This window comes from Portunus trituberculatus, chromosome 12 (genome assembly GCF_017591435.1).
Source record: "Portunus trituberculatus isolate SZX2019 chromosome 12, ASM1759143v1, whole genome shotgun sequence".
Taxonomy (NCBI): domain Eukaryota; kingdom Metazoa; phylum Arthropoda; class Malacostraca; order Decapoda; family Portunidae; genus Portunus; species Portunus trituberculatus.
In genome coordinates, this window is record NC_059266.1 from 7,013,039 (window position 1) to 7,040,538 (window position 27,500).

The following is a 27,500-nucleotide window of genomic DNA, read 5'->3' on the forward strand; positions in this document are numbered from 1 at the left end:
GAGAAAGGAAATAAAGGAAAACTCTTGACCTCTGATAGGATGAGCAAAATACGAGAGAGAGAGAGAGAGAGAGAGAGAGAGAGAGAGAGAGAGAGAGAGAGAGAGAGCGTTGGTGGCTCTACGGAAAACACTCTTCGCATTTCACTTTGAAGAAACTCTCTCTCTCTCTCTCTCTCAACAACCATAAATAACAAGAATTCCGTAAAATATTCATAGACAAAAATAGAAAATAATGCACAGCTGAAGAGGAGGAGGAGGAAGAGGAGGAGGAGGAGGAAGAGGAAGACGAGGAGAAAACAGCTGGTATAATTTTTGCTCGTGAAATTGAGAAAGCTGAGAAGGAATAAAGAAAGGAAATAAAAGAGAGAAATAAATAAAAGAATAGGTGAATAACAAAATAAGTGAATAAATAAATGAATAAATAAATAATGATAAATAATGGACGAATGAAAAGGAAAGAAAGAAAAGAGTAGATAAGAGATGAGAAAAAAAAAATGAAAAAGATGAACTGGAGTAACAGAGAGGAAAAAAGAAAAGAAGAAAGAAAGGAAGGAAGGAAGGAAGGAAGGAAGGAAGAAAAGGAATAAGGAAGGAGAGAAATGAAGTAAACAAAAAAGAAGGGAGAAGTGAAGGAAAAAAGATTAAAAAATTAATTAATGAAGGAATGAAGGAAAAAAGAATAAAAGATAATGAAAGATAAATCAAGGAAGGTAAAATAAAAGAAAGAAATGAAGGAAGGAAGGAAGGAAGGAAGGAAGCAAAGGAGGGAGGCGATCCATGTTTCAACTATATTGGATAATTACTCTAATTTGGGTCAGGAAGAAGAAGAAAGAAGAAGAGGAAGAAGAAAAAGAAGAAAAGGAGGAGGAGGAGGAGGAGGAGGAGGAAGAAAAGAAAAAAAGGAAGAAAAGAAGAAAATAAGAGAAAAAGAAGGAAAAGGAAGATTGAAAAAAGGAAGCAGAAGAGGAAGACCAAGAAGCAAATAAAGAATAGAAGGAAGGAAAAGGAGTTAGATAAAAGAAAAAGAAAAGAAAAAAAAGAAAAACCAAGAAAAAGAACAAGACAAAACAAAAACAACCCATAAGAACTAAACTTTAACCCTTTCAGTACTGCAACACATTTTTATCTTGATTTTTTGGGTGTGATTTGACAATTTTATTATTTATTTCATTTTTCATCTTGTTTTTATTTAATTTTTTACCTTGATTTTTGAGTGTGATTTGACAATTTTATTTTTCTATTTCATTTTTTATCTTGATTTTTGGATGTGATTTGGCAATTTTATTGACATTAGGAAGTGTCTATGGAGGTCAGAAGATTAACCCCTTCATTACTGGGACGCATTTTTACCGTGAGTCTTTGGTGCGATTAGATCATGCTATTGACATTAGGAAGGGTCTTTAGAGGTCAGAAGATTAATGGCCAAAGTTTTCTCTATTCTAATTAATCACGAGTTTCTGAAGCTGTATAAAATCACCAAATAGTTACCAGAATGAATATGGAGATGTGGCATGGTACTGAAAGGGTTAATGGCTGGAGTCTTCACTATTCTAATCCCCACATAAGTTTCTGAAGCTGTATAAAATTGCAAAAGTATTAACCAGAATGAATATGAAAATGCGTCATGGTACTGAAGAGGTTAAATCCACAACAATAACCACCACCACCACCACCACCACACACTTCACATAACCAAGGGAGTGAATGAGGCACCACTAATACATTATGGTAAAAATAACGTTTAATTACTATATATAACAACCACAGACACACGTACATACACTATACAGTCACTCCCTCTCTGGTCAGCCATACATACAGAGGTACATTTCAAGATTTACATTTATCTCTGTTCTTTTTTGGCTACCTCTCTCAGATCTGCATGGGAAATGGCATCTAAGTGGGCCCTTTCTTTTTCTCTTTCTATGCCATTTAGTCACTTCCTCTCTGGATGGCCACACATATAGAGGGAGATTTCCAAGACATTTATATCTATCCCTGTTCTTTCTTATGGCTAGATGTCTTGGACCTGCAAGGGGACTGGCATCAGTGGGCTTTTTTTTTTTTAACTCTTTGTTCCCTTTGGCCAGTTTTCCCCTCTTACATAAAAAAAAAAAAATGAGAAATTATGCCACAGCTGATTCTACTGCACTCTCACGAACCTGCACGGGAACTGGCATCTAAGTGGGCCTTTTCTTACTTCTTACTGTTCCCCTTGGCCAGTTTTTTCCTTCTTACATTAAAAAAAATTATTGAATGAAACAAATCTGGATAACCTAAAAAAATAACTGGGCGTCTTGATACCTACTGAGGCTCGGAACATTCTTAAATGAGCATTGTTACTCTTTAAACTCCCTCAATGCCTTATACACAACTATTAAAGGATTGGATACCTTTTATATAAGCCTGAACCCTACAAAAACAACTGGGTGTCTTTCATATAGGCCAAAATACCTAGAGGCTTAGAATTTCTTTAAATAGGTATTGTTATCCTGGAAACTGCTAATATCCTATATAAAGCTATAAAAAAAACCTGCATATCTTTTATTTATGCCCAAACACCCTTTATGAAGGTTTGAACAGCCTTTACATAGCTGCTGTTATTCTTTAAACCACCTGAATACCCTATACAAAACTATAAAAAAGGACTGGATACCTTTCATATAAGGCTGAACACCCTTTAAACAGGTAGGAATCTTTTATACTGCCTAAATACCTTATAAAAAACTATAAATTGCCTTCATTATCTTTGAAATAATCCTGAACACCCTTGATAGGCACATAAAGCTGTTACAAGGATACAATGAACCTTAAAAGGACTTGAACATCCTTTAAAGGCATAGAAATCCTTTAGATAAGTACAATTAACTTTAAAAAGATCTGGAAATACTTTAAGTGTGTACAAATACCATTAAAAAAATCTGGATACTCTACAAAACATCTGTGTATTTATTGCATGGGCATCAATACCTTTTAAACAAGCCTGGATACTGTTTATATAGCCACTGATACTTTATAAAACCTACTAACTACCTTTTACAAATACCATAATATCATTAAAATATGCATTGATATCTTTAAATGGGGTTGGATTCCCTTTGTACAAGCAGTGAAACATTTTGAATAAGTTTGGATTCTTTAAAAAGCTTTGATATTAAGTTTGTTCAGTAAAAGCAAATACCAGAGAGGTGACTCAAGTGAAGGGGGAATGAGTTATGAGTCCATTTGGTGACTTCTATGCCAATTCAAGTCTCAGTGGTGACTCACATAATGGGAATGAAAGAAGCCAGTGCTCATGGTGACAATTAAAGTTCCAACGGTGACTTTGGTGATAAGGAATGGGATGGTGATTTGCATGCCAACTTAAAAATTCCATTGGTGATTCACATGATGGAGAATGAGAGAAATGAGTCTTTTTTGGTGACCTGTGTGCCAGTTTAAGTTCCAGAGACAAGATGCAACCAAAAATAGAAGATACAAGTTTTTTTGGCAACTTGCATGCCAACTTATAAATTCCACTGGTGATTTACATGATGGAAAATAAGAGAAATAAGTCTTTTTGGTGACTTGTATCCAGATTTAAGCACCAGAGGTAAGTTGTGACCAAAAATAGAAGATACAAGTCTTTTCGGCGACAAACAGACCACCGCAAGTATCAAAGACAACTAACACAATGGAGAACGAGTGACAGAAGTCCAAATGGCGACTCAGAACACCAAAACAACTCCTAACTGGTGACTTAAATGAGAAAGGAGAGGCATGAATCCCACAGCAACTCGCACACCACCACACAAGTCTGGACGGTGACTCGAGAGGTGGTGAGTCAGGCACTAGTACAAGTCATCATCATCACCAGTACTAGAAGTCATCATCATCAGCACTAGTAGAAGTCATCATCATCACCAGCACTCTTGGTCTTGCTTGTCTTGATCTGTTCCTGATTCCTGTACAGCTCAGCAATCTGTGAAGGCGAGGACCAGTGATGGGTAAGTGGGTGACTGGGTGGGTGAGTGGGTGAGTGAGTGGTTGAGTGAGTGAGTGAGTGAGTGAGTGAGTGAGTGAGTGAGTGAGTGAGTGAGTGAGTGAGTGAATAATAGAGAAAATACTTGGAGAAGGAATAGAGATGATGATATTGAGTGATGGAAAAAAATATTTTCCTTTCTTTCCTTAAGCAAAAAGCAAACATACTTTTCCTGTCTTCCTTTACATAAAACAGTCAAAACTTTTCTTTCCTTACTTTAACAAAAAACAAAAAATTTCTTTCCGTATCCTTAAAGAAACAAACACATTTTCCTTACTTTCCATTCATGAACAGAAAACTCTTTAAACTTATGAAAAAAAAAAAAACGGACTTTTTTTTTTCTTCCTTAAACAAACAACAAACATTCTTTCCCTCCCTTGGCAGTCACTGAGAAAAAGAATCAAGATCGGAACACAAGCTCACGATGGAAGGAAGCTTACAACACACCAAGCACCAAACACCAAACATCAAGCACCAAGCAGCAGTACAGAACAAGTCACCAAAACATTCAAAGTGTTGGCAGCACAGAGAGAGAGAGAGAGAGAGAGAGAGAGAGAGAGAGAGAGAGAGAGAGAGAGAGAGAGAGAGAGAGAGAGAGAGAGAGAGAGAGAGAGAGAGAGAGAGAGAGAGAGAGAGAGAGAGAGAGAGCAAGAGCAAGAGCGAGAGCAAGAGAGAGAGAGAGAATGTGTGTGTATGTTAGAGGAATGGAAGTCGAATACCTTAGCTCTGAGAAACAACAAGAGAAACACTGAAGCACAATAAAAAATGCAAGACACACAGCAAAATGCACTAATTCCCACCACTACCCACAATGGATGAACTCTTCATAAACACACACAAAAAGGAAGGGAATAAAAAAAAAAAAAAAAAAAAAAAAAAAAAAAAAACAGATTTTGTAATTTTCAGCCTATATAAAGTTTGAAAGTGGCTGAGGAACAATGAAAAATGTCTCAGAATGGTAGATAATTGGAGAAACACATGCCAGACACCAGCAAAATATAAGAGAATGTTCCCTGATGTAGAGGAAGACATACCAACATAAGTATATAAAGTAAGGAAAGCTGCAAGAACACACTAGACATACATGGGGAGTGCTTGTTATAGGCATGACTGAGGAAAGCAACACAAAATGAAGGGTGTTGGAGGAGAGAAAGTTGAGGCACTGAAGACACCACAAAAGGAAGAACAAGAGTGAAGGGTGATACAAACAAGGCACCACCACCATCACCTTCACCACCAAACCACAGAAATCAAGTTATGGGCATGAATGAGGAAGGCACAAAAAAATTATGGATGTTGGAGAAAAGAAGGTTGAGGCAGTGAAGACACCACAAAAGGAAGAATAAGAGTGAAGGGTGATACAAGCAAGGCACCACCACCATCACCATCACCACCAAACAGAAATCAAGTTATAGGCATGACTAAGAAAAGCACACGTAATGAAGGGTGTTGGAAAAGAGATGGTTGAGATACTGAAGACACCACAAGGAGGAGTAAGAGGAAAGGGTGACACAAGCAAGGAACCACCACCACCATCACCACCACCACCACCAAAGCACACAAATGTAAGAATGTTAAGAGAAGAAAAAGTTGAGGCACTGAAAACACACCACGAGGAAGAATAAGAGTGAAGGGTGACACAAGCAATGAAGACAGCACAAGGGAGAGTAAGAGGAGTGACACAAGGAAGGCAACACCACCACCACCACCACCACCACCACCACCACCACCAAAACCCCAAAATCAAGGGTGTTAGAGAAGGGTGATCTGCCAAAGACACCACAAAAAAGAAGAGTAAGAGTGAAGGGTGACACAAGTAAGGCACCACCACCACCACAAAAAATGAAGGGTGTTGTAGAAAGTTAAACCACTGAAGGAGTAGCAGAAGGAAGCAGAGTATGATGGAAGGATGAGGGAAACAAGACAATGACCACCACCACCACCACCACTGCCACCATCACCACCAGAGCACAGAAACCAAGGGTGTTAGAGAAAGCTGAACCACTGAAGGAGTAGCAGAAGAAAGTAGAGTAAGATGGAATGGTGAGGGAAACAAGACAATGACCACCACCACCACCACCACTCACCTGGTTGGCAGACGTGGCATCCTCAGGGTTCTTGTCGTCCCTGATGTGGAGGAACCGTGGGAACCTGAGGGAGATGCCCTTCTCTGGGTCCACCTGAAGGAGACAAGGCAGACGGTGAGTGGTGGTAAATACAAACACACAAGAATATAAAAACCCATGAAAATATTTGAAAATCCTAAAAAAAAATTTGAAACCTTTGAAAAAAACTCCTAAAATTGATTAAATCACTTGCAACCTTTCAAAAGACTCTTAAAAACCATGAAAACACTGGAAACCTTTAAAAAGACTTAAAAATCATGAAAACACTGGAAACCTTTGAAAAGACTTAAAAACCATAAAAATACTTGAAAAACCTTTGAAAAGTCTTAAAAACCAAGAAAACACTTAAATACTTTTGAAACCTTTGAAAAGACTCTTGAATACCATGAAAACACATGAAATCTTTGAAAAGACTCTTGAATACCATGAAAACACATCTGAAATTCTACCCAAACTCAAAAAAATGTAACAAAACACAGGAAAAGAGCACATACCACAGAACTGATACAGATTAACAAGAGCACAACTATTCCAGAGTGATGGAACATAGAACTAAAGCATAAAGTGACAAACAGCCACAGAATTAACAGATCTGATAAAGAAAAACACAGAAAACTGAAACATAAAGTAACAAACACCCCACAAAGAAATGAAAAAAAAAAAATAAATAAATAAAAATAAATAAATAAATAAAATAAATAATAAAAAAAAGAGAACTGACAAAAATACAGAATTAATAGATCGGATAAACAAAAAAAAAAAAACAGAAAACTGTAGGAAAAAAGTAAAAAACACCCACAAAATTAACAGGTACAATAAATACAGAAAAACACAATAATTCAAGAGAAAAAAACCTTAATACCTCTTTTAGCCCAAAAATTCTAATGAAAAGCCCATAAGATTAAAAAAAATAAATAAATAAAAAAATAAAATAAACAAATAAACAAATAAAAGAATAAAAATAAAAATAAAATAAAACACAGGAACACCAAAGGACTTACAATGCCCTGGCCAGCTTTGTGCACGGGAGAAATGGAGAGGTCAGCACATTTCACCTCCCACACCTGCACTGCGTCAAACCAGTGATCAGGCGCCACTGCATTGTCATACCTACGGAAAGACTCGTTAGGTTAAATTAGGTTAGGACTGGTTTGGTTAGATTTAGTTTGCTCTAGTTTGATTAAGTTAGGTTAAGTTATTGGGCACCATTGCATTACTGTACCTAAAGAAAGACTTGTTAGGTTAGCTTAGGTTAGGTTAGGTTGGGTTGGGTTGGGTTGGGTTAGGTTAGGTTTGATTTGGTTAGGTTTAAGTTATTGGGCGCTACTGCATTGTCCTACCTAGAGAAAGACTCGTTAGGTTAAGTTGAGCTGAGTTAGGTTACGTTTGGTTTGGTTTGCTTTGCTTTGCTCTGGTCTGATTAGGGTAAGTTAGGTTAGGCTAGGTTAAGTTATTGGATGTTATTGCATTGTCATATCTCCAGAAAAACTCAATAAGTTAGGTTTGGTAGGATAGGTTAGGGAAGGGTAGGTTAGATGAGGTGAGGATGGTGAGGTGGAGGTAAAGTGAAGGGGGATGTGGTGAAAGAACAAGTTAGGTGGTGAGTGAGGGAGGAGATGGTGAAGAGGTGAAGAGAGGAAGGGTGACGTTGTGGTGAATGAAAAAGTTAGGTGGGGATGGAAAGGAGGGCAAGGAGGTGATAAGAGTGAGATGTAGATGTAGATGTAGATGTAGATGGTGATGGTGAGGTGGTGGTGAAGGGAAGGGTGTGGTGTTAGTGAAAGGAAAGGTTAGGTGATGGTGAATGAAGGAGAGGGTATGGCAGTGAACAAAAAGGGTTGGGTGAGGTTAGGTTGGGTTAGGTTAGGTTAGGCCTCTCTCTTGACATTCCTACTTTTACTTCCTTTTTTAACAAAGAGTATTTTAATGAGTTATATTTTCCAATTTACCTCTTTTTTTTCTCCCTAACCAATCTCCCTTACCAAAACACCCTGCTACTACTACAACTACTACAAGTGACCATCATCACTACTGCTGCACACACACCTGTAGTAGGATTTGGGGTTCTCAATGATATGTTGCTTAAAGAACTCAGTGTGCTTTGCCAAGTCCTCATCAGAGAAACCTGTCCCAATCTGTGGAGTAAAGAGATGACCACATAGAAAAACAAACATAAGATACAGAAAAGAAAAAGAAAGATTTAATATACAAACTTTAGCTTCTAGTCCTTGGTAAATTTCTATCAGCTTCTGTCATTTCATTACCCATACTTTTGAAACTAACATACACAAAGATGACAAATATAAGATACAGAAAGAAAAGAAAGATTTAATAAGTTAACTTTACCTTCTAGTCTTTATCAAATTATGATCAGCTTCCATCATCTCACAACCAATACTTCTTCAATTAACATGATACAAAAAGAAATTCTAACACGCAAACTTTAGCTTCTTTCAGCCCTCAGTCTCCAATCTTTAGCAAACACTAGCACTTCTCAAACCAACATAAGACACAAAGAGAAATAAAAAGATTCAACACACAAACACTCAGTCTTTTCTTAACCTAACATAGCAACTGGAACTCCTAACACTAACTTGAAACACAACAACAAAAATTTACTACACAAACTTATACCTTCTCTGGAACTCAGTTTTAGATCCTTGACAAAACATGGTAAGTCTTTGTCCTCTCACAATGAACACTTACTAGCAGTGGTAGTTCACCTTACAAAGACTGGAACATCTAAAACTAACATCAAATAGACAGATTTAACACAAAAACTTCTTCCAGTAGTCTTGGGAAATTTAGAATAACCTCTCTCTCATCTCACAACCCCTATGAATAAGCAGTGTTATTTTACCTTACAAAGACTGCAACATCTAAAACTAACATCATATATGGATAGACTTAACACACACAAACTTATTCCAGTAGTCTTGGATCTCTGGCAAATTTAGATCAACCTCTCTCTCTCATCTTACAACCAATAAGAATAAGCATTGTCAGTTCACCCTACAAAGACTGGAACATCGAAAACTAACATCAAACACGGATAGACTTAACACACAAACTTCCTCCAGTCGTCTTGAATCCTTGACAAATTTAATCAACCTCTCTCATCTCATAACTAATAAGAATAAGTAAAGTGGCTTACCTTACAAAGACTACAACACATAAAACTAACATCAAATATGGATAGACTTAACACACAAACTTCCTCCAGCAGTCTTGAATCCTTGGCAAATTTAGATCAACCTCACATCTCACAACCAATAAGAATAGTGGCTTACCTTACAGAGGGACTGGTATTCTTCATTCTCCACATCGTAGCAAGCCAGCAGGAAGCCACCATACAGCCCAGCCCTCTTGCCTTTGCCCAGGTATCCTCCTATCACCACTGCATCAATTGTGTCACCCACCTGCCATGGAAGACAAAATTAACAACTAACTGAGGCACAACTACACTCATGCATTATTGATACCTAGTCATAGTTACTTGAGTGTTTAATGGAGGGTGAAGATGGTGAGCTGAGAGGTAAAGAGAAGGGGGAGGTGGTGAAGTTAAGATGAGATGAGGTGGTGAAGAGGTGAATCAAGAGAGGGTGATGTGATGGTGAAGAAGTTAGAAGGTGATGGAGTGAAGGGTGAGGCAGTGAAGAGAAGAGTGAAATGGTGATGGGGATAATGAGATGGTGAACAAAGGAAGTGTGATGAGGTGGTAAAAGGAAAAATTAGGTGATGATTGTAAGGAGAGTAAGAAGAAGAGAAGAGTGAGATGGTGATGGTGAGATGGTGATGAAGAGAAGGGTTAAGTAGTAGTGAAGGGAAGGGTTACGAGGTGAAGAGAAGAGTGTAATAGTGATGGTGATGGTGAGATGGTGAAGAGATGAGAGCGATAGTGATGATAATGGTGAGATGGTGAAGAGAAGGGTTAAATAGAAGTGCAGGAAAGAGTTAAGTGGTGATAAAGGGAAGGAAAGGTAAGGAGATGAAAAAAGGTAGTGAGGTTGTGATGGTGATGATGAGATGGTGAAGGGAAGGGTTAAGTAGTGGTGAAGGAAAGGTAAGGTGGTGAAGAGGTAGTGAGATGGTGATGCATGGAAGAGTTTGGTGGTGAAAGTAAGGAATGGTAAGGTGAAGAGACAGTGAGATAGTGGTGAAGAGGAGAATTTGATGAAGGTAAGGATTAGGTGAAGAGACAGTGAGATGGTGGTGAAGGGAAGAGTTTGGTGGTGGAAATGGTGAGGTAGTAGAGAGCTGAGGGTTAGTGGACTGGAAAGTATCAGCTGGTTGGTGGGAAGTGAAGGTAAACAAACAGCTACCCAACGAGATGTCTTCCTCTGGTGACGACGACGATTGCGATCAAATTAACAGGACTCACCCCATCCAGGTAATCCTTCTTCAGCTTGAGCCAGTTGTGGGAGCGCTTGGCAATCTCATACGTGGCATCGACATCCAGCGTCTTCACCATCAAACCCTCACAGTTACCTGATGGACGAAGAAAAATTTACACATACATTCATTTAAAGCTCTTCTTTCCATGCCAAAGATGACACTGAACTGTTGAAAGATATATAAACTAATTTGGTGATTTTGTTTTCCTACTGATGATGATTGATTCCACAAAGAGTCACCAAGCCACCACCATCACTGCCTCTAATCTTTAAAATAACTCAAATAACCCCAAGAAATATCTCAGTCATATATACTATACTTTGATGGTTCTATTGGCACATTAACCTGATTTCCATCTTATCAATAGCAAAAACACTACAATGGATAAATTCTATCATGACTGTGGCTTTGAAAAATAGAGGCCACATAACATATATTTTCAAAAGACTCTTGATTCAATCACACAGGTTTCTAAGGGCAGTTTGATGGTTCTACTGACAGATTAATGTGATATCTACCTTATCAAATCTTATGAAAAACGTTTTTCATCACTGTGGACTTTGAAAAATAGTGGCCACATAACCTATATTCTTAAAAAGACTCTTATTTCAGTTACACAAGATTTTAATGGTATTCTGAAAGTTCTATTGAGACCGATATGATTTATACTTTACATATAGCAAAAAAAATTCATAGAACCAAACTCCTCATATCTGTGGACTTTGAAAATTGTGGCAACATATACCTATATTTCAAAGACTCTTGTTTCAATCACACTGGTTTTTAAGGGAGGTTTCATGGTTCTATTAACAAGTTAACATGATATCTACATTATCAAAAGCAAAAACATTCTTACGGATAAATTTTATCATCTCTGTGGACATTGAAAAATAGTAGCCATATGATATACATTTTCAAAAGACTCTTGTTTCAGTTGCACAGGTTTTTAAGGCCAGTTTGACAGCTCCAATGACAGATTAATATGACATTTACTTTATCAATAGCATAAACCCTCTTACAGAAAAGGTTTCTCATCTCTGTGGACTTTGAAAAATAGTGGCCACATAACATATATTTTCAAAGACTCTTGTTTCAGTCACATAATTTTTTAAAGGTAGTTTGATGGTTCTATTCACAGATTAATATGATATATACTTTATCAATAGCAAAAAAATTCTTATGGAAAAGATTTCTTACCTCTGTGGACTTTCAAAAACAGTGGCCACATAACCTATATTTTTAAAAGACTCTTATTTCAGTTACACAGGTTTTCAAGGGTAGTTTGATAATTCTATTGACAGATTAATATGATTTCTACCTTATATATAGCAAAAACACTCATATGAACCAAGCTCCTCATATCTGTGGATTTTGAAAATTGTGGCAACATAACCTACATTTTAAAAAGACTCTTGTTTGAGTCACACGGGTTTGTAAAGAGGTTTGATGGTTCTTTTGACAGATTACATTGATACCTACCTTATCAAAAGCAAAATCATTCTTACAAACTAAGTTCCTGATAACTGTGGAGTTTGAAAAATATTGGCCACATAAGCTGTATTTCTAAAAGACTCTTGTTTTAGTATTCACGGTATTTTAATGGCAGTTTCATAGTCTCATTGACAGATTAACATGATTTCTACTTTATCAATAGCAAAAACATTCATATGGATAAATTTTGTCATCCTGTGGACTTTGAAAAATAGTGGCCACATAACATATATTTTCAAAACACTTTTGTTTCAGTTACACAGGTTTTTAGTGGTAGTTTGAATGTTCTATTGACAGATTAATATGATATCTACTTTATCAATAACAAAAACTCTTATGAAAAAGGTTTCTCATCTCTATGGACTTTGAAAAACAGTGACCACATAACTTATATTTTCAGACTCTTGCTTCAGTCATATAAGTTTTTAAGGGCAGTTTGATGGTTCTATTCACAGATTAATGTGATATCTACTTTATGAATAGCATTAAAACTTATGAAAAAAGGTTTCTCATCTCTGTGGACTATGAAAAATAGTGGCCACATAACCTATATTCTTAAAAGACTCTTGTTTCAATTACGCGGATTTTTAACGGTATTTTGATAGTTCTTGACACACTAACATGATTTCTTCTTTATATATAGCAAAACCACTCATATGAACCAAGGTCCTCATATCTGTGGACTTTGAAAATTGTGGCAACGTAATCTATATGGAAAAAAAAAAAATTTTTTTAGTCACTCATGTTTTTAAGGGACATTTAACCCCTTCAATACTGGGACACATTTTTACCTTGAGATTTGTGTACGATTAGACTATTTTATTGACATTAGGAACGGTTTATGGAGGTCAGAAGATTTAGTCTTCACTCATGAGTTTCTGAAGCTGCATAAAATTTGAGCAGAATGAATAAGGAAACACGTCATGGTACTGAAGGGGTTATCGGTTCTATTGACATTAACTTGACATCTACCTTATCAAAAGCAAAAACACTCTTATTAACAAAGTTCCTCATAACTGTGGACTTTGAAAAACAGTGACCATGTAAATTGTATTTCTAAAAGACTCTTGTTTCAGTAACATCACTTCTACCCTTAAAACCCTACAAACTCCTCTAAATCACAAAAAAAAAAAAAATAAAAACAAAGCCTAAAACAAACAAAAACTTAAACCTAACCTAATCCAGCAAAATAATGACTGACACCACCACCACCACCACCACCTTCACCTTTAAAAAAAAAAGAAAAGAAAATAAATAAATGAAAAAAAATAATAAATAAATAAAATAAAATAAAAAAGCAACAAATACAAAGAAAAACCCCTGAAACTAACCTATCCAGCAAAAAGAATGAGTGAGCCACTACCACCACCACCACCACCACCACTCATACCCTTAAAATCCATCTAAATTAATAAATAAAGAAGCTACAAATCAAATCCATTGAAATCAATAAATAAACAAGCCATTAAAAAAAAAATTAAATAAAAAAAAAAAAAAAAAAAAAAAAAAAAAACTCTTATTCCTATCCTAATCCAAGAAAATAATGACCGAGCCACCACCATCACCACCCTTACCCTTAATTGACTCCTCCAGGAACTCCTCAATGTCCTCGGTGTTGGTGGCGTCCATGCTCGTGGCAAAGACAAACTCGCCCTCCACCTCATTGAAATTCTCCCGCAGCAACGCCCGTCTCTTCTCAAACGGCTCGCGCACCAGCGGCTCCCCATTGAGGTACAGCAAGTCGAAGGGGAACACACACACCTGCACCGTGATCTGGCTCTCTCTGGCGTCCTGTTGGGGTAGGGTAGGTTAGGCTAGGCTTGGTTTGGGTTGGGTTGGTATGGGTGAGGTTAGATAAGGTAAGGTAAGGTAAGGTAAGGTAAGGTAAGGTAAGGTTAAGTTAGGTTAGGTTAGGTTAGGTTAGGTTAGGTAAGGTTAAGGTTAGGTTAGCTTAGATTAAACACTAAATAACTCTTCCCCTATAATGTCAATCATTCTAAACTTACCATCCCTTCTTAATGCAAAAATTTAACACACTTAGCTAACAAAATATTACCACCATCACCACCACCAGCACCACCACTCCTTCTCCCACTAAACCAAACACTTACAAAACCTAACCACCACACAACTTAACTCAAACACTTTTGCACTTCACCTTCACTATTTCAAAAGGCTTTATTTAAATTTACACAAATTTTTAAGGATGTTTTTACGGTTCTAGGGGCAAAGTGACAAGAATTCTACATTAACAGTTGGAGAAACACTCTTGAAAACTCTGCTAATCATCCCTGTGGCCTTGGAAAACAGCTGTAGTTAGAGAGCAAAGCATTTTCTAGTGTTTTTACTGTTCTAGAGGCAAAGTGACAAGATTTCTACATTATTAACTGGAGACACACTCTTGAAAATCCTGTTAGTCATCCCAGTGGCCTTGGAAAAACTGCCGTGGTGAGAGAGCAAAGTGTTTTCTAAGGTGTTTTTACAATTCTAGAGGCAGAGTGACAAGTTATACATTAACAACTGAAGAAGCACTCTTGAAAACCCTGCAAATCATCCCTGTGGCCTTGGAAAATAGTCGTGGCAAGAGAGAAAAGCATTTCTGAATACCTTAAACCCACACCACCACCACCATCACTACAGACCTTCTTCTTCCGCGTACTGAGAATTTGGAAGGGGAGGATGCGGTTCTTATTCCTGTCCCACGCCACTGCCTCTGAGTCCACCACGCAGGACTTGACACCTTCGCCCAGAGAGTTCTTGAAGCGGGAGATGATGTCGGGGTACTTTGAGGTGTTATCTTCCTGGTTGCGGCTGTAGATGTTGATGGTTCCGTCCTCCTTCATGTGGATCTGTGGGAGGTGGTGGATTAAGGATGGGAGTAAGAGGTGGGGTGATGAGGGAACTGGGAGACAAAGGTTTATGCATCAGGTGGTGAATGAGGTAAAGGTGTACAAAGATATAGGAGTGGAAGGATTAAGTGGAGGAATAATGAGAGGTAAAGATGTAGAAAGTTAAGGAATAGAAGTGAATTAATTAGGTGGAGATGAATAAAGTAGAAGGTAGATAACACAGAAAAATAAGGCAAAGAGAGAGAAGTGAGTGGATTAAGTGGAGATGAACAGTGGGAGGTAAATAAAGATGGAGAAAAGTGGAAGGATTAGGTAGAAAATAATGGGAAGTAGATATGTACAAAATTACGGAATAGAAGAGGGTGGATTAGGTGGATATGAATAGTGGAGGTAGATAACATAAAAAATTGCGACAACTAGACTTAATAGGTGGAAATCAGTAGTGGGAAGCAGATAAAGATGTACAGTGAATAAAAAATAAATAAATAAATAAATGTAGCAAATAAAACAGTGTGGAAATAGATGAACAAGAAGGAAGAGAACAGCAGGAAGAAGGGAAGTACACTGAATTAGGACACAGAAGTAGATGAACATGAAGAAAATAAGAGAGAGTGAAGAAAACTCACACCACCACACTTCAAACACCACAACCAACACCAAGACAGAAGTGGATGAAAAAGAAGAAAAAAATAACAAGATGATAGAAAATACACTCACTCACCACCAAACTTAAACACAACACCACAACCACCATCACCACCACCACCACTAAGACAGAACTAGATGAACATGAAGAAAATAAAACAAAAGATAAGAGAAAATACACTCACTCACTCACAATACTCAAAGCACCACCACCACCACCACCACCACTACTACCACCAACACAGAAGTAAACAAACATGAAGAAAAAACAAATAGAGAGATAGACACAATGCACTCACCACCACCACCAAGACAGAATAGATAAACATGAGAGAGAGAGAGAGAGAGAGAGAGAGAGAGAGAGAGAGAGAGAGAGAGAGAGAGAGAGAGAGAGAGAGAGAGAGAAAATGTACTCACTCACCATCAAACTCAAGCACTACACCACAATCACCACTACCACCACCAAGACACAGAAATTAATGAAGAAAATAAATGATGAGAGACAGATGAAGAAAACAAATCAAATAAATGGCAAGAGATAAACAAAAATGTCCTCCCTCACTCACAACCACACTCAAAAACCACCACAATCACCACCCCCGCCAAAACAAAACTAGATGAACAAACACACGCACACACAAAAAAATAATAAATAAACAAACAAAAGAAATAACTAAATAAACAAATAAAATAAAATAATGACAAAATAGTAAGAAATAGAAACAATGCACTCAATCGCACTCAATCACACTCACACTCACCATCACCACCTTTAACTAACTCACCTGTGCTCGCTCCCCATCGTACTTAAATTCGCATGTAAACTTGGCATTATCGAAGCGTTTGAGCACCTCTGAGACGCCAGTGGTGGGGTGGGCTAACATGGGCTTAAGGGGCACGCCAGGGGTCAGCTTGCAGTGTTCCGGCAGCTTCTTCAGCCCCTCCTTCAGCAGCACTGGTATAATCTCATCGTAGGAAGGAAACTCGCTGTAAATTTTAAGTATTCTATTAGTTTGTTGTGTCTATTAAGGAATTTTTTAATATTTTTTTGACATTGTGGGATGAAAATTTAACTGCTTCTGTACTGGGATGCATTTTTACCTTATGATTTGTGCATGATTAGACTAGTTTATTTACATTAGGAAGGGTCTATGGAGGTCAGGAGATTAATGGTCACAGTCTTCTCTATTCTAATCCCTTCACATGAGTTTATGAAGCTTTATAAAATCACCAAATAATAACCAGAATATATATGAAATGTGTCATGGTACTGAAGTGGTTAAATACAACACCACAATCACCACTACTACCAAGACACACAAGTGGGTTTTCTTAGTTTGTTGGGATGTCTCTAAGTTTGTTGCTTCTATTAGGGAAGTTTGTGTTCATTATTAAAGCGTTCATTGTATTATCCTTTGCATTATTTTGAGGTATAACTTTTGTGGATCTTTAGTTTGCATTTTGTGGCAATGTTTTGAAGTGTATTTGAAAATCTTAGGGTTTATTTGCAAGATTTATTAGAACAAGATAAAAAATTTGATCTTTATTTTTATATGAGGCAAAAGCTTACTGGAAATTATTATTATTATTATTATCATTTTTTTTTATTAGAACTCAGAGGAAAATGTTAAGTTTTATCTTGAGAGGTTAACTTTTTATGTCCAGAACTGTATGGAAAGTTTTAAGGTTTGTTTTTTGAGGTTTGTCAGAACGCTACTGATAATTTTGTGGGGGTGATTATCAGAACTTGCCAGAAAAATCAAGTTCTTTTTTCTAACACGCTAGCAAATTTCTTAACATTTATCGGAACTCACTAAAAATTTCAAAACCAAATGAGTAATGCTACTGAAAAAAGGTTACATAAGGTCACCCTAGCAAACTAATTCAACTGAGTGGGCATTTTTTTCTTTATATTTTTGTTGCCTTTGGCCAGTCCTCTCACATAAAACTAAATAAATAAAAAATACAACAATAAAAATAATAATGATGATAATAAATAAATAAATAAATGAATAAATACCTGAATAAACAAATAAAAATAAAATACAATAAATAAAGTAAATAAAAAAAACAAGAAGAAAAAAATTACAAAACAAGCATGAAGGAATAGACAAAGATTTAGGCAAGAGAAACAACTGAAATGCCGTATACACACACACACACACACACACACACACACACACACACACACACACCAGTAAGTAGTCTTGAGGATGAGAGCATATTCATCAATTTCCGCCTTCAATTTGTCAGGGTTCCGGCCGGCTCCTGCATCCACTACCTCAGGCGGGTACTCCTGGCCGGGGGGTGTGAGGTAGCAGGCCTGGGCAATAGCCTGGCGGGAGGGAGAAGAGTGGTGAGCTTATTTCCACCGGCACTGGCTACTCTTGTTCTAAATTTGAGTAATGGTTAATGGAGATAGGCAGTTTATCCTTTACTTTATATTCTTGCCCTAAATTTGAGTAATGGTTAATGGAGATGTCTACTTTATGCTTTACTTTATTTCATTTCCACATTCACTATTTTGTTATCAGTTTCCATATCACTTCATACAAATATCTCTTCCTATTCCCTTCTATTTATCTCTTCCTATTCTGTTCTGTTTCTTCTATCTTTATCACCTTCCATATCACACCTTCTTCTTCACACAAATACTTCTAACGTCAAATCCACCAGCTTCTATCATCATACTCCTCTACTTTCCACACACCACTCACCTCAAGAAAATTACTCCCTTGTTCCACTCCTCACTCCTAGACACAGCACCATCACACAGGACCTTCACAAGAAAATTACTCCTGTTTCAATCTTACACTCCTGGACACAGCACCATCACACCATCACCTCACAGGAAATTTAATCTTGTTTCACTCTTTCACTCCTAAACACGATACCATCACACAATCACACAGCACCATCTCACAACACTATCACAAGAAAATGAATCCCACCATCACTCCTACATCACCTTTCCTAAACCTTCCCTGTCCAACCTCCACACCACATCTTAAACAAAACCACACTCTTCTTCCACTTCCTCCACTGTGAACCAACTAGTGGACTCTCTCACCATCAGGACAGACTGCTCCGCCAATCCGATCCTCAGCTTTCCACCGAGGGAGCGCACCAGGTACTTGGCCTCACAGAAACGGCATGCCACGTACATTCCCTTCACTAGGTCTATCTTCTTTGCCTGGGACTGTGACGAGAGGTGGATTAGAATGCTCAGAGGAAATAAGGGAAATAAAATGCTTGGAGGAAATAAAGGATATAAAGTGCTTAGAGTAAATAAAGGAAATAGAATATCATCAAAATAAATAAATAAATAAAAAAAAAAAAAAAAGTTGAGCTAGGGAAGATGAGCTGCTGCTGACGCTGTTATGTTTTGACTGGGGAGTGAGTGGTGCGCATGTTGTCCATGAGAGGCTTGATCTTGATCTTTATTCTACAGGTGTCTCAGGATTTCTCCTGAGGCAGGCCTTAGTACCAGCAGCTCCAGGTGTATTCAAAAGCCTGTCAGCTTGCGTGATATGGTGGGGCTTTCAAATTTGGAAAAAATTACCTGGATAAAACTTCGTTAAAGCGAGTTTGGTGTTTGTCAAACGAGCATATGGTAATAAAATGAAACCTTTCTTTGTAGCAAAATTTTGTTGTGTGAACCTTCATTAAACGGGGGTTGCCTGTATACAGATTGTGTCGACATGAGAGTCTCATTTTCCTGATCATCGTCATCATCATTCACCACCGCCTTGGATGGCGGTAAAACACAGCAAGGCCAGTCACTAACTTAAAACACACACAAAAAAATAAATAAATAAATAAATAAACACAAGAAATCCACCCAAAACACACAAATGAGATCAAAATTTCAAAACACCATCACCACCACCACCACCACCACTCACAGCATGGCCCGTCATTTTTTTTCTTTTATGTAAGAGGAGAACTACCAAGGGGAAAAATTAATATTAGATAAAAAAGGCCTACTTGAATTGTAGTCTCCATAAAAGACTCAAAAGAATAAAAAAATTTGTCAAAATTCAGGGACAAATGTCTCGACACCTCTCTTAAAAGAAGTTAAGTCGTAGAAAGATTGGAAATACAGAAGCAGGTAGAGAGTTCCAGAGTTTACCAGTGAAACATATGAATGATTAAGAATAGTGGTTAACTCTTGTATTAGAAGGTTGGACAGAATAGGGGTGAGAGGAAGAAGAAAGCCTTGTGCAGTGAGGCCACAGGAGGAGGGAAGGCATGCAGTTAGCAAGATCAATAGAGCAGTTAGCGTGAAAATAGCAGTAAGTGTAATCTCCTTCAGGAAGAAAACCACCCAAAACACACACAAAATTGACAAAACAACCACCACCACCACTCACAGCATGGCCAGTCATAAGAGCAATCTCCTTCAGCTTCTTGAACACTCCAGCCACTGTGAGCTTGGCCGGCTGAAACATGACCCTTTGGTTGGTACGGGACTGCTCTGCCACAATGCCCAGGTCACCCAGCCTCTCTGCATCTGCCTTGATCTTCTCCGGACTGCGACCCGAGGCTTGAGCAATGGCGCGGATGAGAATAGTATCCCCAATCCTTAGCTCCAGACCTGGGGAAGGATTAGAGAGGGTTAGGATACAGTACTGGGGTTGTAGGATTGATTGGTATTGGGGGATTGGATGTTTTGGTTGAGGTTAAAAAGGATTGGAAGGATTTAGAGAAAGATAGAGCACTGGAGAAGGATTAGGAAACAATTTAGGATTGCAAGAATGATTGGTGTTGAGTTAGGAAAGATTAGAATGGGATTTTGATGATTTGGTTGAGGTTAAGAAGGATTGAAAGGATATAGAGAAAGATAGAACACTGGGGAAGGATTGGGTAGGGTTAGGGCACAATGTGGCAGTTATAGGAATGATTAGTGTTGGATTAAGAAGGATTGGAATGGAGATTTGGATAGTAATAAGGATTGGAAGGATGAAGAGAATGATAGAGCCCTGGGGAAGGATTGGGGAAGGTTAGGAGACAGTGTGGGGGTTAAAGGGATAATTGGCGTTGCTTTAGGAATGATTACAATGGAGATATGGAAGGAAAAAAAAACTGGAAACAAGGAAAAACAAGCAGTAGCCAGAACACACACACCTTCAAAAGCTGGCGCCACCTTGTTGAGACACAGGTAGACACAAAACAGGAAGTCATCGGGGGACAGCACAATGACAGAACGAAGGAAGTTGGCCAGGATCTCCACTATCTTCAAGCGGCCACTGGTCTCCTCGATGGCCTCCAGGGTTTTCGCTAGGGCCAGGTACGGCATCCTGCATGGAAGATGTAGTAGTGAAGGACCCTATCTGTTTTTATATTAGAAGTGGTAAGCCATTTTAATTTCTATAGTTTCTTATGAAGCGTAAAGGCCAAGGGTAAAAAAATAATATAGCAGTGAAGAGAGAGAGAGAGAGAGAGAGAGAGAGAGAGAGAGAGAGAGAGAGAGAGAGAGAGAGAGAGAGAGAGAGAGAGTGTGTGTGCCACTTACTTCTGACCCTTCTGCCAAAATGCGTCCTTGACTGGATGGTACTTTGCCTTCCTTGGGTCATAGTCAGCGCCAGGGTCACCGCTGCCTGGCGCCTTTTGAGAGAACGGGTTAACAAATGTCTTTTTAATCTCCGCCTTCTTCTCTTCCTTCTTTTCCTCCTCCTTCTCTTCCTTCTTCACCCCTTCACTCTTTTCCTCATCTTCTTTTTCCTCTTTTTCCTTTTTCATTGGTGTTTTTGTCTCAGTTTTTACTTTCTCAGTCTTTTCTTCCTCTTCTTTTCTTCTTCTTCCTTTTCTTCTTTAGTCGGGGTTTTCTTCTCAGTTTTAATCATTTCCTTTTCTTCTCCCTTTTTCTTCACAGTTTTCTCTTCCTCCTCTTCTTTTATTTTCATTTCTGTTTTACTCTCCTTCTTACTCCTCTTTGGCGATTTCTTCTTCATTTTCTTTTCTTCCTTTTCCTCTTCTTCCTCTTCCTTCTTCTTTTCTTTGGGGGAGGAACGTGATGATGCTTTTCCTCTTCCTCTTCCTCTGTCTCTCTTCTGTGGGGAAGATGAATGTTCTTCCTCCTCTTCTTCCTCTTCCTCTTCCTCTTTCTTGCTCTCCGATGAGGCTTCCTTGGGTTTACTCTTGCCTGTGGTAGTTTTCATGGAAGCTGGAAGAGGAGGAGGAGGAGGAGGAGGAGGAGGAGGAGGAGGAGGAGGAGGAGGAGGAGGAGGAGGAGGAGGAGGAGAGGAGGGAGAGGAGAGGAGAGGAGAGGAGAGGAGAGGAGAGGAGAGGAGAGGAGAAGTGAGGTGAGGAGAGGAGAGAAGAGAAAAGAGGAGAGGAGAGGAGAGGAGAGGAGAGGAGGTGAAGTGAGGTGAGAAGAGAAGAGAAGAGAAGAGAAGAGAAGAGAAGAGAGAGAGGAGAGAAGAGAAAGAGGAGAGGAGAAGAGAGGAGAGGAGAAACGAGAAGAGAAGAGAAGAGAAGAGAGTAGAGAGGGGAGGAGAAAGTGAAGAAATAAGAGGAAAAGGAGATGAAGAAAGGAGGAAAAGACAAAGGAAGAGGAGGAGGACGAGAAAGAAAAAAATTAATAACATCCTTCAAATCAAAATATTAGAAAAAATCTACCAAAACAATGATGATAATAATAACAACAACAACAACAACAACAACAACAACAACAACTCACTAAAAAAGCTGTGAATAGTTGTAGGTTTGGGTCTTACAGCTGTACTCGTTATCTTTTCCTTCTCCTCCTCCTCTTCCTCCTTCTTTTCCTCCTCCTCCTCCTCCTCCTCCTCCTCCTTCACCACCTCCATCTCTTCCTCCATCTTCTCCTTCCTCTTGCTGCTCACTGGACTTCCATTTTCTTCCCGTTTTCTTTGTTTCTTGGTGTCGTCGTCTTGTTTACCCTCCGGACTTTCACTTTTCCTCTTTTTCCTCGCTGAAAGTTAATGTTTTGATGTTAATTATGCTGTCCGTCTATCTGTTTGTCCTGTAATTTCTCTCTTGGTTTGTCTATCTTTTGTTTTTTCCTTTTTATCTCTAAACTGTCTTCTCTCTCTCTCTCTCTCTAAATTATGTTCCTCTACCTTTCCTCCTCCTTTTGTTACTCTGGCATATTGCATTCTCCCTGCCTCCCCCCTCTCTCTCTCTCTCTCTCTCTCTCTCTCTCTCCCAATCTTTCCTCCTCTTTTAAATCTAGTATGGTGCATTTTTTCTCTCTCTCTCTCTATCTTTATCACCAAGTTCCCATTACCAGAACACCACACTTCTATCATCTTTTATCTTCCTTTTCTATTATCTATTATTTATCAATTATTATCTTGCCTGTTTTTCTCAAAGGAGGGACAGTCTCGGGGGTGAATCCCAGGGGGCGACCAGGAGGGGAACACTGAGACTTCTTGGGGGTGACAAAGGAAGAGGAACAAGGCCCAACCTCCTCCTCCTCCTCCTCCTCTTCCTTCTTCTCCTCCTCTCCTCCTCCTCCTCCTTCTCTTCCTCCTTAGTCTGTTCTCCTTTTGCCTCCTTTTCATTGCCATTCACTTGTTTTGTTTCATCTTCCTTCGTTTCTTTTTTCTCCTCTTCTGGTTTGTTTTTGTTTGTGTTCTTCGGTGTTCTTGGTTTGCTCTGATTCTTCTTCTCCTTCTTTGTATTTGGTGTTTTGTTTATGGTTTTGTTTGATTTGTGGTTCTCCTTCTCCTCTTCTTCCTCCTTTGTTTCCTCTTCCTCTTCTCCCTTAGTGTGTTTGCCATTCTCCACTTTCTTGCTTTCTTCTTCTTGTTCCTTTAATTTCTTGTTCTTTCTCTCCCCATCACTGCAAAGTAATGGAAAATAGATTAATGTACTTAACCCCTTCAATAATAGGACACATTTTTACCTTGAGATTTGTGTACAATTAGACCATTTAATTGACATTAGGAAGGGTCTATGGGGGTCAGAAGATTAATGGACAGTCTTCACTAATTTAATCCCCCTTATAAGTTTCTGAAGCTGTATAAAATCACTAAATAGTAAGCAGAATGAATATGGAAATGTGTAATGGTACTAAAGGGATTAAACAAACAACATGAGTAACAAAAGACTAAGAAAGAGGAATTAAAAGAGAAAAATAATCATGACATTATTTTTTTATATATTTTTCTCCATATGATGATGATGCACTGAATAAGATTTTTCTCAGTTACAAATCATAAGTCACAATTCTAAAGCAAAAAAAAAAAAAAAAAAAAAAAAAGTAATTAAATAAATAAATAAACAAATAAAAGGTTGAAATTCACATTGACCAAGTTTTTTTTTTCAGATACAAATCATATGTTGTAATTCTAAAGCAAAAAAAGAAAACAAAAATAAATAAAAGAATAAAAAGTAAAAAGTTGAAATTGACGTCAAACTCCTCCTACCTACAAACAATAAGAGAGAGAGAGAGAGAGAGAGAGAGAGAGAGAGAGAGAGAGAGAGAGAGAGAGAGAGAGAGAGAGAGAGAGAGAGAGAGAGAGAGAGAGAGACTTAGCAGGACACTCACTCTGGCCGGTTGTCTTCCTCCTCACTGTCACTCTCTATCATCCTGCTCCTCCGCTTCACACTGCGCTTCACTGGGGACTCCTCGGGGGCGGCCCTGCTGCTGGTGGTGGTGGGGAGGAGAGATGTCAGTGTGTATAGAGTTAAGAAGAGTCTATAATGTATTTGTCTTACCACCAACACACCAAGTTAAAATAAAATTAATAAATAAAAAAACTTCATGTATTTTCATACCACCAACACACTATTAAAGAAAAAAACACTTAATTTTGTCTTTCCAACACATTAATGGTTAAAAAAATGGACTTCATATATTTGTCTTACCACCAACACACTATTAAAGAAAAACTGACTTAATTTTGTCTTTCCAACAGCGTAACGGTTAAGAAAAATTGACTTCAACACACTATCAAAGGAAAAAGGATAATATATTTTCTTACTATCAAGCTAGTAGTTAAGAAAAATAGTTAAGAAAAAAGTTATATATATATATATATATATATATATATATATATATATATATATATATATATATATATATATATATATGTCTTACCAATACACCACCCGATACCAGAGCTTGTTGCCCTTCATACAGGTTATCAATACATACATGAGGCATACCATAAACTGTCCCGACCACCACTAAAAAGTTAACCTATACTGAAAAGATGAAATAATCAACAGGTAGCCACAGTACGAGATAATTCAGGTGAGAGAGAGAGAGAGAGAGAGAGAGAGAGAGAGAGAGAGAGAGAGAGAGAGAGAGAGAGAGAGAGAGAGAGAGAGAGAGAGAGAGAGAGAGAGAGAGGGTTATTTATTACCTAATCTTATTTACTTGTACTTGTATGAATCTGAATTTGTTTTGTCGTATCTCTCGCTACTTTTTACCATAGCTGTCCTTTAAGAAACTCAATACAAATGTGTTAAAATAAAAACATAAAGCAAATAATTCTATGCAGTTTTATTCTTTTTTTCCCTTAATGCTTCAGAATACAACTCCAGCCCTACTCACCTTCTACTTCCTCCACCCTCGCCGCCCCCCTCAGCTCCCTGCGCTGGCTTGGCGGCGAAGAATGACCTGCAGAGGAGAAATTAAGTGATTATCAAGATTCTATTCTTTCCCTTATGTTCATCTTTCTTTCCTTTCACACAAATCTTTAGGTACTGGCAGATACAATTTTATTAAGGAAGTTGCAAACCTGCACACATCTCCATCGCCCTGAGCAACACTTCACCTCACCACTAAGGCACAACGGTGAAATTTTGAAGGCATTTCATTAGATTAGGTTAAGTTAAGTGGCATTGTTCTAATATAGAGGTCCCTCCAGCTATCATCATTTCCCATCTCCCTCCTTCGCAGCTCTTTTACTCAGCTAATGGGATGTGGCTTTGAAAATATAATAACCACAACTAACCTAACCACGCTATTGGTGAGACGAGTTCTGAGGAAGACACATCAGCGGTGAATGTCGCCTCAACTACATCACGTTAGGTTAGGTTGAAGTTAGGGTTGTTAGGTTATCATATTTTCATTCCCACATTCCGTCAGCTGAATGAAAGACCTGTGAAGAGGGAGCCAGGAAACAAGGACAGCTGGAGGAACCTCTATATTAAGACAATGCTGGTTAAGTTTGGGCTGGGTTAAGTTAGAAAGAGTTGAGTTGAGTTGAGTTGAGTTGAGTTGGGTTGGGTTGGGTTGGGTTGGGTTGGGTTGGGTTGGGTTGGGTTGGGTTAGGTTAGGTTAGGTTAGGTTAGGTTAGGTTGGGTTAGGTTAGGTTAGATTGTGGGTTAGACTAGATTAAGCTAGAATTAGAAATACTAAGTTAAATTTCCGTAGACATTTCAACACACATATTTTGCTGATCTTTCGTCCCCCATCCAAAACACGATTCCCCATATACCCCCAAACTTGTACAGGGTAATGGGGAGTGTAGGGATGGGGGAACGTGGTCTTACTATAAATAATAACCCAGACCTGCACTCCTCTTGTATACCTTTAAAATCTCCTGCACCTGCCTATACTGCTCAAATTAAAAGGGGTATCCAAACAGGTGAGAGAACCCCAAACAAAAACACCACTACCACGACAACGCAAACACAAACACAGCCACAGCAACACACTCACTTAATCAACTCTCTTATACTAATGTTCAGTAAGTTGGGAACCGATCACCACCCTCACCACCTCACTTTAACTCACAGGATAGATTTTTGCACCATGATGAGTGTTTCCCGCGCAAACTGACAGCCTCCCGTCCTCCAAGAGTGTGTTATGGAATTCTGTCTTTTCAACGGAACCATTGTCATCTTTCTTTTTTGTTTCCTTTGGTCTGTATGATTTTGTGTGTGTGCGTTTGATTTTAGTGATTTTCCTATGGTTTTTTATTTGTTTTTCCAGTGTCTCTCTTTTATTTTCTATATTATGTCGTTTTCTTTACTCTGCTCCCGCCCCCACTCCAACACACTCACCCCACGCCTTGCAGGTACATGCAGGCATTTTTTTTATACCATGTATTTGTTTCCCTTATCTTATCAAGATCATGAGAGAGAGAGAGAGAGAGAGAGAGAGAGAGAGCTATGTCGCGCTCATGCCAAGGGAGGTGGAAATATAGAAGCAGCCCAGGCACGTAATTCACGAGTTAGAGGAAATGAGTTCATCAGACAAGAAACTTTTGATTCCACCCTGTCTAAAAGGACAGTATGAGTCAAACCCTACCATACATGTGAAGATGCCACACAAGGGCGGATGAGGCCTTTCTGGGATAGGATGGGGAAGGGATGATATAAACCGGCGATGACTCATGTCATAGAAGCTGTTTAGTTTGAGACAAGAGATGTGAATTCAATATCCTATTTAGGTTTAAGTTAAGGGACAGACCGGTGATGCTCAGTGCAGAGAAAAGGGTTGTTAAGTGTCATTGAAGAAGAGGGATAGTTGTGTCATAATTTAATCATTCATAATTTTATAGGAAAAAAATAATTGCAATTTATCTGTTTACTTATTTTTGTATGTATTTTATTATATTAATGAAGTTTCATGTGGTTATTACAGAACGCTTCATCGTTTTATAAAACAAAGTCGCCTAATCAAATATAGAGGCAAATAGCGAGATAGCTTCAGGCATGACACAGCAACGTGACATCACATACGAAAACAGTGCCAAGTGAAAGTTGTGAAAATACTCCGCCCGCCGCCCACCGCCCTCGCCTTCCCATGCGGTCATAATACAAAAAGCTGGACAGCCACCCTGCTGCCAGAGATCCCGCCCCTACCAGACGTAAGATTCTCGTTGTAGGTTCACAATTCTCACGTGACATTATGCGTTATCATAAAACGTTTCAACGACATCCTGATACGCACTGAGAATGGCTTGGTGTGTTTATAGTTCATCTTTTATCATAGGAGCGATGTGGCGTTAGCAACGTGTGTGTGTGTGTGTGTGTATGTGTTTGTCA

The 27,500-nt window shown here is 38.5% G+C and overlaps 2 protein-coding genes across 2 annotated transcripts; both read right to left on the bottom strand.

The window, feature by feature from the left end:
- Positions 1-1,719: 1,719 nt before the first annotated feature.
- LOC123502548 (DNA ligase 1-like) lies at positions 1,720-21,398 on the bottom strand. Its single transcript, XM_045251681.1, has 14 exons — positions 21,043-21,398; positions 20,655-20,827; positions 19,901-20,124; positions 18,598-18,726; positions 17,723-17,862; positions 16,313-16,514; positions 14,676-14,882; positions 13,608-13,824; positions 10,529-10,635; positions 9,438-9,566; positions 8,194-8,282; positions 7,149-7,257; positions 6,109-6,201; positions 1,720-3,961 (listed from the first exon to the last, which is right to left on the bottom strand). The coding sequence occupies exons 1-14, from the start codon at positions 21,267-21,269 to the stop codon at positions 3,881-3,883; spliced, it is 2,127 nt and encodes a 708-aa protein (XP_045107616.1). The 5' UTR covers positions 21,270-21,398; the 3' UTR covers positions 1,720-3,880.
- Positions 21,399-22,834: 1,436 nt separating this feature from the next.
- LOC123502622 lies at positions 22,835-26,397 on the bottom strand. Its single transcript, XM_045251786.1, has 5 exons — positions 26,245-26,397; positions 25,057-25,122; positions 24,046-24,144; positions 23,273-23,337; positions 22,835-22,920 (listed from the first exon to the last, which is right to left on the bottom strand). The coding sequence occupies exons 1-5, from the start codon at positions 26,349-26,351 to the stop codon at positions 22,835-22,837; spliced, it is 423 nt and encodes a 140-aa protein (XP_045107721.1). The 5' UTR covers positions 26,352-26,397.
- Between the last annotated feature and the right edge of the window lie 1,103 nt (positions 26,398-27,500).